Raw genomic sequence first — 12606 nt, 5'->3', positions numbered from 1 at the left:
ACACACACGTACACACACACACACACACACACACACACACACACACACACACACACACACACACACACACACACACACACACACACACACACACACACACACACACACACACACACACACACACACACACACACACACACCTTGCCATATCACAGGATGATGGATGGCTCTCTCCTGTTGTATTTTGTTTTATTCTATTTTATCCTCCATCCAAGATCTAAGATAGACTTTTTTTCCCAGATCTCCTGGATTATTGGATAACAACTAAACTATAATATTCAACTGATGAAGGCCATGAGATGTGGCTGATAGATCAGGAAAAAACAAGTTGATCTTGTGGTTTTTGTCTGAGTTAAATCTTTAGATTTTACTCTCTGCACAGTTGATTTGTAATTCTTTCATTTTTCTGACTCCTTCCTCCATCCTTTTCCTTCATTTCCATAACTATTCCTTTATTTCCACCATTTTCTGTCATCCTTTTGATACATTTTTAAGGTAAGAATCCAAATTCAAGTTCAACCAAATCTGTAACTGTCTCAATTCCCTCCCTTATTCATATACAGTAAACATTTTCCTTTACTATTCTTCTGTCCTGTATGCAGTATGTATTTTTCTCATTGCAAAGTTAGGTCACTGCTTTGATCTTAAAGGGCTAAAGCAGATCTAAAAATCTCCGCACGAGTCAGGTCATGAAGAAATGACAGAATCTGGTGAAAAGAAAACAGAAGAGATGAAAGGAGATTTAGGGAGGGACGAAGACTAAGGCCTAGATTTAAGATATATAAAAACAAAGGAGAAGGAAAGTAAAAGATTAGAGAGAACAGGGAGGATTAGAGACCAGAGAGGAGGACGGAGAGATGAAAACAAGAATCAGGTGAACAGGTTGAGTCGTACAGTATGTAGCCACAGAGAGGCAGGAGGAGGGGTACCAGGGGTGTAAACGGGGTTAAATGAAGTGTGATTTCCATGTGGGGTGACGCTATCTGTTGCCCCGTTCCTCCGGGTTAATGGGGACTATCATAAAGCTGGGCCGCTTAGGTGGACACAGGGTCACACACCCGCACACGGGCCACACGCCGGCATCACAAACACACATACACACAGCCAGACGCGTGGTCAAGGTGAAATATGGATCCTAATGGTTGTGTCCCATCGTTAAAAGGGCTTGGAGTTGATTTATCTGTCGTAAAACAGCTCGTGCAACTGGCAGCGGGAGAGGAACGGGGCGGCAGTGAACCTTTAGGTCACAGGTTTGAATCCCTGTAGGAAACACTTAGCTTTATGTTGACGGCATGCCTCGGCCTTTTATGCAGATTTATGGCATCAAAGTCTCTGCGAGGAAAAAATATGGGTGAGCGAGCCCGACATAAAAGCTGAGCTGAAAAGTACAGCTAGCGCCTTATTGCTTCAAAACAACCCAGCTTAATGAACATTTTCTTAACGATTTTGATTTACCTTCATAGTGTTGTGCATCAACAGTCCTTTCTTACAATGAAGATGTGTTTATTTCGGGAAATTTAAGGAAGAAATAATAAAATGTGCTTGAGTTAATCTACCACTAACATTTTAAGACATTGTTTGCTGCTTTACTTGGCGTTTGTTGGATTATAGGACTGATATGAGTTTCATCTGTCTGTTTCCATTATGGAAATAACTTTTACAAGTTCAGAAGCTTAGTGTATGGAGTTTTGATCCTTTCTGACTATTTCCTTATCCATCAGATGAAATATCAAAATCCTTATTCCAGGAGGCAGATATTATTCAGGCTGGGACTTCTGAGTCCCTGCATGCAGACACTGTGCTAACAGCTGATCTAACCATCCTGGTTCATGAGCAAACTGCTCACTACAACACAATGTCTCCTATTCCAGTTCCGCATGTTAAGTATGAAAGATACAAATGCAAATAAGACACTTGCAGGGAAGTTGAAAAGCACACACACACACACACACACACACACACACACACACACACACACACACACACACACACACACACACACACACACACACACACACACACACACACACACACACACACACACACACACACACACACACACACACACACACACACACACACACACATAATGTACAATATCCTGATTGAACTTTCAGCAAACATGAAGCTTTCCTTAAAAACATTAATTTCACACCCATGAATATTTGAAGAGATGGAATCCCACCTTGTTTTGTGCTGTTTAATACCAGCACAAAACAGCACAAATAATGTTTAATCTATGCTACTTTTAGCCACATACTCACAAAGTATACACACACACGCACAAGTACCTTTGGAGTCAGCGGATTCTGTTTTCATTTGAACACACAGTAAATACCTGTGTGTGTGTTTGAGGCCTACCTGAGGCAGATGGCAGTTAGCCTCTCGATCTCCGTCTCCATGTGCTCCTGTAGCTCTCCGGGCCTGAGCAGCACCTGGCAGATTGGACAGATTGGAGCCTGGCTGTCATACAGGGACATCTTCTTTTTACCTGGACACAACGACAAAGAGGAATGAAAACCATCAGTATAGATATTGATAGGACAAATAAGAAGAATACCCAGATTGTGTCCAGATATGGCATCAGAAAGAGTCTTAAATGAATCTCAAGAGACTGCAAAATACCAGATTTTACTTTAAAAGTACATTAATTATGTCCGTTGTTGTTTAAAAGTGAAGAAATCAGGGTGGAAAGTTCAATAATTTCAGGTAGAGCTGTACTACAGCTGGTACCCTGCAAACCGTATTCTTCCTCTCTAAAATCCCACACATGGATCTCATGTGCATCATGTTTCTGGATTCCACACAGAGAAAAAAGGGACCAGAGTGCTGCTCAGTCTCTGCTGTGCTCTCAGGTCAGAGCAGGGGTGGGGGTGGTGGGGAGTTAAAGAAGTGGCTGCCATGGATGAGATAATGCTGTATAGAGTCTGCCAACACTACCTCACTTCATTGTCCTTGATCAGCAGGGCACAGGGTGGGGCCCACCTGTTTCTGTAATAGTGTGTGTCATTGTGTGTCTGGGAGTATGTGTGGCCTCTGTGCGTATTAGACAGTGTGCATTTTGCAGAGTGAAGTCTGAGCCTTTGTGTGTGTGTGTGTGTATAAGTTGTATACATCCTAGCTTTCAAAGTTTATCTTTCAGTCTGTCTGCGTTGGATAAAAATAACACCTATTGAAATTGTATCAGTGCTTAATGTTGGAGGACACTTCCTGATTTCCTGTATTTAGCCAATCAAATAGGCTTTTTTTAGCCCATGAACAATAGGCCTGATCTCAGCCAGGACATCCTGTTTAGACTGCTTGTCACCACGGCAACAGGAGGACCAGCTAGGGGGGGACTCCCTCTCTGTCTTGTCTTTGGTGTTTCTCTCTTTCACACACACACACACACACACACACACACACACACACACACACACACACACACACACACACACACACACACACACACACACACACACACACACACACACACACACACACACACACACACACATATCCATGCAGCCCTCAGGAGGACATGTATCCTTGCTCACATATTGGCAGTTTCCTGTGAGAGGACTTATCAAGAGACGACTAGTAAGAAGACACACACACACACACACACACACACACACACACACACACACACACACACACACACACACACACACACACACACACACACACACACACACACACACACACACACACACACACACACACACACACACACACACACACGTCGTCCCCCCTCCCTTATTATTCTCAGAGCGTGTGTGTGCATACCAGCCTCCCATTCTCCTGCACCGCTGCTTAACAGAGCCCAGTACACTGGACACGTTAAGTGACTTTGAAAAATAGGTAATCGATTACCCTCTCTCTGCTTCTCCTTCTCTACCTCTTTCTTCTCTTTTTTTTCACACTCTTTTCTTCTCACACTCTTTCTCCGGCATTATGTATTTCAAATTTTTTGCTCTTTTCTATCATTCTTTCCTTCCATCCTTTCATCTTCCTTATTTCCTTCTATCCTTTCCTTTTGTCCTTCCTTATAGAATTCTATCAATCCATTCTCCCTTCTTTACTCCTTAAATCCTTCTTTCCTTCCTTCTCTCTTTCCTACTTTCCCCCATCCTTTCATCCTTCCTTCCATCCTTCTTTCTTTCTACCCTTCCTTTTTTCCTTGTCTTCTTCCATCTTTGCCTTTTTCTCTCTTTCTTTCTTTCTTTCTTTCTTTCTTTCTTTCTTTCTTTCTTTCTTTCTTTCTTTCTTTCTTTCTTTCTTTCTTTCTTTCTTTCTTTCTTTCTTTCTTTCTTTCTTTCTTTCTTTCTTTCTTTCTTTGCCTCCACCCTGCTCCCTTCAGATATTTTCCATTCTCTCCTTGTTTCTGCATCTCTCTTGCCCCCCCCCTCTTCCCACAATCTCCCCCACCCCCTTCTTCCCCTTTATTGCTTTGACAAGATAATTTGAGTCATGCTGAAGCTGTCGCCATCCTCCACAGCAAACAAAGAAAGATCCAATCCCCATCTGCAGCCGATGGGGCTCTTTTTATTTGGCAGACAAACGCACTCCCGGAGCTCGTGGACACACAGAGACACATGCCTACGCTTGATTATTTTAGGTCTTTTGTAATGCCAGAAAGTGCAAATGGTCCCATTGCAAAGTGAGAGTTGACTTTTTACATTTCAATCTGAGATGATTTTCTTTTGAATTGTGAAATGCTCTGTTTGAATGAGACTTTTTGTATCGTCAGACTGACGATAAAGAAATGTAGATGCATGGTTTTGACTACAGAAAAGCAACAATGAGCCAGAGGAAAGAATAAGAGGGTGGGGTTTTGTGTGAACTGATCTGACTTCAACTTTCTTGCAATGACACCAAAACCAATGCATTAACATCAAACATGTACTGTGGACATGCAAATTATACTTTGTCTGATGTGATGGAGCAGGTGGCAAACCAGCAGTATTGTGACTGAATAGAACAGAATAGAAAATAATTTTTGCATCCACCAGAGATGGAAACTGAAGTCGTATAAACATAAAAGCAGCAGGAGAACTGACAAAATATAGAACAAAATAAACCATCAAATTATGAACGCAGAACAGTACAAAAATATAAATAAATCCTGCAACACAAACCATAAAACATAAAAAACAAAATGCGGTGCTGAGGGCCTCGTAAAGTCTCACACTGATTGAAAACAGTTCACCAGCCAGACAGAAGCTTAGATTCATGCAAATTCAATATCTGTCAGTCAAAACAAAATGATCCAAGTTACATTTTCTGCAATGATGCAAAAAAAAATATGTTGCTACAGCAAAGGACTTTTCTAAACTTTTACTGGTCATGTCTCTATTTTCTTATCTTCAATTCTTTCGATTGACTCATTTCTTCTTCAAATCCTCAGCCCTCTCCAACATGTTTCCTCTCACTGTTTCTCATTCTTCCTCGCCATTGTCACTCCTTGTGTTTCTTCCCTTTTTCCTCCTCTATTTATCCCTCTCTTTGTCAAATGCTCCCTGAGGGAAGTGAGTGATGGGTTGAGGCGAATGGACAGATAAATCCAGGGGAGGAGGAGGAGAAGAAGAAGAAGAGGAGGAGAGAGAGAGAGAGGAGGGGGGGCGTTGATGTGATGCGATGTCGCACACCAGGCTTGTCAGCCCCTTAAAGATGATTAATGTTGGGGCAACACACACACACACACACACACACACACACACACACACACACACACACACACACACACACACACACACACACACACACACACACACACACACACACACACACGCATGTCCTCCTTTGGACCTCACAGCTCAAACACACACTCACCCTGCGGCACAACAAGGCAGTGTTTAATCTGGGGAAGCACGGGGAAGGCACCGGAGTCAGAGAAGGTGGGGGGAAGAGGATGGAGGTGAGGAGACGGCCGGACAATAACAAGGAAATAGGTCTGACAGGACTTTTTAGTGTCGCTATTCCTCAGTGAAATGCTGGCTGCCGGAGCCAAACGAGGGATGGATGGATGCTCGGGTGGAGGAGAGGAGAGAGGAGGTGTGCACCTCCCTGACAGACATGATGGAATATAGGCCTGATCCCCCCTAATGTGCCAAGATGGATCGTCCATCTCTCTTTCTCTGACTTTCTTTCCCTTCTCTCGACCTCTTAAAATCTCTCCATCTTTCTTCCCTAACACCTTCTATCTCCCCCTTCTGTTTCCCTCTCCTTCCTTATTTCCCCTGTCACTCCTTTTCATCTCTGCCACTTGGTCCACTTAATGGTGCTCTCTGGTTTTGTTCATGTCACAAAACAATAAGTCATCCAGCTGGCAGGTAGCATATCCTCTGACTTTTCTTCAGTCTGATTTATTTACTGGCTGCTATAGTCCTGACATTACACTCTGGCTGGTCCAACTCTACCCATAGACTCTCTAATTCCTAATTTAGTGATGTGACTCAAAAAGGAGTAAATAAGAATCGTCAAAAATGACCATAAAGTTTTATTAGCCCTCCAAATAAGTTATAAGTTATATCAAAGCCTGTATGAAGTGAAATACGTCCTTGATTAGGCTTTTATATCCTGATACTTTTAAAATACTGAGGAGTCACACATACAAACACAACTGGATAGGCAATTACAGACAGCAGATGGTGAGGAGGAGGAAGCCAGCTCATACGGAAGAGTGGAGAGCAAAGAGGAGGAGTCTCCCCCCCATCCCTCCTTTCCTCTCACTTGTCTCACTTTCACCCGTGATATTGTACATCATTTTCTTTCTTTCCTTCCTGCTTTCTACATCCTTATTTTCTTGCACTTCTCTTTCAACATTCCTTCCTTCCTTCTTTCTTTCCTTTCATCTGTTCTTCTTCATGCACCAATAATGCAAACCAGTATCACAGCAAAATGTGAAATAGCCACATTTTGGCCTGCGCAGGCGTAAACGTTGCACGTTTTGAAAGTGTGAAACTTACACGCATGGTAAGGTCATGTGACACGGGATCATGTGACCAAGGTCCCACAACAGAGGCAATAAAGATCATTTTTGGCTGTATTAGGATGAAGGAGGGGTGGCTTTGTGGCATTAGTTACAGACTGCCATGTGGGACGAAGAGGTTGGAATCAAGGAGGCGACAACGTTATTATTGAGTTGTTTTTTGTTTCCTAACCCCAACCATGTTGTTTTTCCTACCTCTACTCGTGCAGTAGGTTTCATTTTCGTCCACTACAGGAAAACGTGTAACTTTCACGCCCAGACACCCCAAAGCCTGGTTATTTCACATTTTGCTGTAGTGGACCGGTGTGTCTATTTCACATCGTGCCGTAATACCAGGTTGAATAATATAAATAACCAGTATAAGATATTAAAAAAAAAAAAAAATCAGTTTCAGGTTTCTCTGTAGCTAAAGAAAAAAATGTCAAATGTCAGTCATCATGAAACAAGTTTAATCCCTTTGAACACTTGAAGCAGTGCCCCCCTTTCCCTCAGCCCCCTCCCCCCCTCTCTCTCTGTCTCTAGGTGTCTCTCTCCCTCTGTTGCTTTGGTCCAGATGAAGTGGGAATCAATAGATGCTAGATAGCGTGGGCTCCCAGTCACCGACTACAATGAGCTGAGGTAAAAAGGCCACCTCCAGAGAGGACAGGGATTGTCAGCTCAATACTCGCTCTCAATGGGACCAGAGATAAAACACCATTTGGGGGTGTCCTCACGGCTCAATGGGCTAAGAGGCAAAGCATGTACTCACAACACTGTGGCTCCAAATCCCATTTAATGACCTGTATTGCGTGTCATTCTTTCACGTCTATCTGACCATCGTTCATGCCTCTCAGGAAACAGGAGATTGGTGCACATTGAACTTTTCCTGAGACCTAAAACCATGATTTTCTTTCATGCACTTAAAGGTTGATTCAATACTGTAAATCAAAAATGTTTTTATATCAAAATGTGGGTTTAATGTGTCGTTTTTTTAACAGGATGCTGAAAGTTGGATTCAACATTTATAAAGAAATGCTTGACTTTCCATGAACTTGATAATTTTCTATCTTTTATATCTTCTGTAAGGAATTGAACTGACTTGTAAATTATACACACAATCAGCTAATGAGCACTGAGCATGTAAACTGGATTTAAGCGCAACAATAAGAGTCAGAAAAGAGGAGGGCCGCGCTTTATGGGCTGGCACATATACAGTATGTTTGTGGGCGACACACACACACACACACACACACACACACACACACACACACACACACACACACACACACACACACACACACACACACACACACACACACACACACACACACACACACACACACACACTTGCAAAACACACAAGCACATTTCCCAAATGGAATTACAAAGTGTCTACATGTAGAGGCTGTTTTTCTGTCCTTGAACAACTGTCTTCTCCTTACACACACACACACACACACACACACACACACACACACACACACACACACACACACACACACACACACACACACACACACACACACACACACACACACACACACACACACACACACACACATACACACACTTCCATTCCCGCTCCTTGTTGTTCCCCTAAATGAGTTTTCTGACATGCATCAAGTGTTTATGCCTGCTACCCCTCTTTTCTCGTCTTCCCTCCCCCCCACCCTCCTCCCCTCTCCGCTCGCCCGGCTGGTTAGCTATAACACCCGCCAACATCGGTAAACAAGGAAATCTCTCAGCCGCGGCTCGGCGTGTAACCGCATTACTGCGCCCGATAACCTCTTCAAATAATGTGCGATAAGGGGAATTTGATTTGATTCACGAAAGGGAAAGAGGGCCACTTCTGCTCTCCCTGCAATCTCTCCCTTTTCCTTTCCCTTTACTTCTCTCTTTCTTTCCCTTCACCCCACCATCTTCTCCTCTTCTTCTTTTCACTTAGCCCGAGGGTCCAGGCCTCCTCCTCCTCCTTCTCCCTTCGCATCCTCTCCTTTTCTAGAATGACACCGCCTCGCATCCGCAATCAAATAAATCCCGGTGAGGTGTCAGCCTTCATTTCGACTCCCCCCCTGTCGCTTCCCCGACCGACACAAGGTGAGGTAAGAGGGGCCCCGTAAAGCCATCATCTCCATAATGGCAAATGTGAGCCCTAAAGCCCAAAACCAGGAGCCGTATTAACACAAATGGGACCGGCAAGGTGTGTGTGTGTGTGTGTGTGCGTCTCCCACTGAAGTGATATGGTTTTTTTCTTAAGTGAGCTCTGATTTAAGCAGGCTAGACACTAGGCTGATCACTGCCTTTCTGTGTGTGTGTGTGTGTGTGTGTGTGTGTGTGTGTGTGTGTGTGTGTGTGTGTGTGTGTGTGTGTGTGTGTGTGTGTGTGTGTGTGTGTGTGTGTGTGTGTGCAAAATAGATGAGGCTGTGTGGCTCATTCAGAGGACATTTGATGAAATGGAACGGGGGTCAACTTCAGTTTGCCACCCGGGCTGCTTTGCTTTACTACGTGCACGTGTGCGTTTCCTGTGTCTGTGTGTGTGTGTGTGTGTGTGTGTGTGTGTGTGTGTGTGTGTGTGTGTGTGTGTGTGTGTGTGTGTGTGTGTGTGTGTGTGTGTGCAGTCTCACTCCCTGACAGTGATGCATGGCGCTTTTAAATAGCACTCCTCCACGCCCTGCTCAAAACTCATCACCAGGCTCTTCCACTATTCCTCCCTTGCTCCCTGGGGTTGTCACTTTTAGAAAAGCAAATGAAATGTCGGCGCAGTGGAGAGGAGGGATGGAGAGATGGCTGGATCGAGGGATAGAAGTGGGGAAAGGTGTGTGTGTGCGCGAGTGTGTGCAGTAGTGCGACTGTGTTTGCTGTCTGTTTAAGTCAAAATATTTCCGTGTGAACGACGAGGAGAGTGTATAAAGTGTAAAATGGAGGATGCAGGAATTGTATTACTGTTACTACATGCAGAATATTCACTCAACTGTCACAGGAAAAGGTTTAGGATCAGTAAACATCATTTTCAAGGCCATATTGTTCGTAAATCCAAACAAAAAAATGTAGAGAGATGTAAATGAAATTTGGAGGATTTAGAGAAAAGAAAGAGAAAGCCCAGGAGATCAACGCACCATAAATCATCTTCTGCCTAGCTTTGAACATACGCTGATAAATGGTCATCTGATGATCCCTGTGTGTGGTGTGTGTGTGTACAAGTGTATGCCAGCATGTGTAATGTGGCCTTTTTTTTCCTCCTGGGACCCTGCTGCACACATGTGTCTATCTCAGAGGCAGCAGTGTGATGCTAGTGAGGTTATCTCCGATTACTGACAGCTGTTTATTCAATCAATCACCCTGTCACTGTGTGTGTGTGTGTGTGTGTGTGTGTGTGTGTGTGTGTGTGTGTGTGTGTGTGTGTGTGTGTGTGTGTGTGTGTGTGTGTGTGTGTGTGTGTGTGTGTGTGTGTGTCAGAGAGACAGTGGTGAGGGAGAAAGAAGTAAATTAATGGAGCATTAACCAAGCACTGACCCACAGAGCAGAGACGCATCCAGCAGCTACGGGCCGAATCTCGTTTCAAGACCTTTGTTTAAGACCCCTTTTTATTTCTTCAGCACTTTAAAGCATGTCATAATTAATAATGAATAATTTAATCATCATGATTAACCGTTAATATTTAATGATTTTGGAAACTTGTGCATTTTAAATATTCAAATATTAATACTTCTACAATTATACTTGGTTGATATGATATTGGAAGCTGCAATACGACTGCTGTTGCTTTGAATTCAGTGTGTTGTTGCTGTTTTATAACACAATGTGTACATCTTGGTTTGTATGATATGTATTTGTAATTAAGAGACACAGTTGGAGACAACACTTTAGCTTCTATTGACGAACTGACCTCTGCCCTGTCTCTGCTGATGGAGCTGTGCGGAGGAGGAAGAGGAGGAGGAGGGATACCTGATGGAGAGAGAGGTGTGGGCGTGAGGCCTGTCGGCACTCATTTCAATCCCAAAGGGCCCTAATCACGACAGAAACATGCCGTGTCAATGGGCAAACAGGGACATCAGCAAGTTTGAAATGGACACCCTGAGTCAGCCCTAATCACCCACACAAGCCGTGTGTGTGTGTGTGTGTGTGTGTGTGTGTGTGTGTGTGTGTGTGTGTGTGTGTGTGTGTGTGTGTGTGTGTGTGTGTGTGTGTGTGTGTGTGTGTGTGTGTGTGTGTGTGTGTGTGTGTGTGTGTTTGAGTGCGTTTGTGTACTAAAGCTTAAACGAATATTTTTATCACTCGTTTGAAAACACACAACATTAGATTAATTAAATGATGTGAATAGCTTTGATTTTGGTGTACACTTGTATAACTCCATTTTTGTTTTAACTGTAACACTGTATTTGTTATTTACTTGTATGTCAGATAGAAGCCATTTTTGGCCCAAAACAAAATACTTTGTGCTTCAGTTTTTTGATATTTAGTTTGAAATTTCTGCTGCTGTCATTACATCATGACAGTGCGTGCATCAGCCCTGTTCGTCCAGACTTTAAACTCATAGTGTGTGATATTCAGATACATACATATCCAGGAATAATAATTTCCTTATTCTCTATTATTTATCTCTCCTTATCTCCCTCATTTACCCTCCTTCTTTCTTTCCATTTCTGTCTCCTTTGATTCCCAACTCTCCCGCCGCCTCTCATTATCTCCCTCCCCGCTGCTTTCATATGGTCTAGCGGCTGAATTAATTACCAAAGCCAATTAACGCTAGATTGGCTGATGTTTTAACTAATTAGCTTTAATGAGGGTGCCGTGGCTGCCTGCACCGTGTTAATTGAATCCTAACAGTGGAGGAGGCAGCCTGTGGAGGCAGAATGAGAGGGACGGATGGATGGATGGATGGATGGATGGATGGATGGATGGATGGATGGATGGATGGATGGATGGATGGAGGCATGTGCACACTTGCATGCAAAATTGTTATTGATAATATTCAGAGCACATCGCAGCACCACCCACCCTGTTGTTGCAGCTGGTGTATCATTGACATTAGTGGCCTTTCGTAAAAGACACCCACGATCGTAGAAAAATGGAAAAAAAAAAAAAGGACACAGCATTGCATTAAAAAGCGATGCAGTTATGTAACTGTGTGTGTTCCCTTCGGTTTGCTGGGTAAAAAGTTTGTCTTAGCTAACTAGGTTTTCTTAATAAAACTCATATCCTCCCTGTATATCTCCTGGTTATTCCTCGCTGTATTTGTTATTGCAATTCGTGTCTGGCAAAGAGGAGCAGCAGATTAAAATCTTAGATCAATGTCACGCTGTCCTCTTAGCGCCGGATTACCTGCTGCATACCTGAACTCTATTCTTCACCTGCCTTGTGATAGCGGGATCATAACAGATGAGATGTGACATTTGCACAACAATTTGAAAGGTCCCATATGATACATTCCACATTATGTCGTTATGAAGGAGGTGTGAATATTTTTCATGCAGCAACATGGATCCTCGGAGCTCTACCTCAAGTTTTGGTGTTTATGAACTGAAAAAAACTTGAATTGTCTTTAAAATATGTTGTTTCCTAACCCTAAACAAAATCGTTTGGATAATTTAACAAATTGAACAGCATTAAATGGATCAGAATTAGTTACTTAATCCAAGAAAATTTGGTCAAAT

The 12606-nt window shown here is 43.2% G+C and overlaps 1 protein-coding gene across 4 annotated transcripts in view; it reads right to left on the bottom strand.

Moving 5' to 3' along the window:
• Nucleotides 1-12606, bottom strand: part of rnf220a (ring finger protein 220a) — a 180491-nt gene that overhangs the window by 49438 nt on the left and 118447 nt on the right. For all 4 annotated transcript variants that reach the window (XM_069711366.1, XM_069711367.1, XM_069711368.1 and 1 more), the window contains one exon: nucleotides 2362-2491. In XM_069711366.1, coding sequence (XP_069567467.1) covers nucleotides 2362-2491 — 130 coding nt within the window. The remainder of the gene's footprint in view (nucleotides 1-2361; nucleotides 2492-12606) is intronic.

The sequence above is a fragment of the Brachyistius frenatus genome, unplaced genomic scaffold (genome assembly GCF_029030835.1).
Source record: "Brachyistius frenatus isolate BFR_SWC_R1_liver_20210118 unplaced genomic scaffold, ASM2903083v1 Contig_99, whole genome shotgun sequence".
In the NCBI taxonomy this organism is placed as follows: domain Eukaryota; kingdom Metazoa; phylum Chordata; class Actinopteri; family Embiotocidae; genus Brachyistius; species Brachyistius frenatus.
This window is presented reverse-complemented; position numbering and strand designations above follow the sequence as displayed.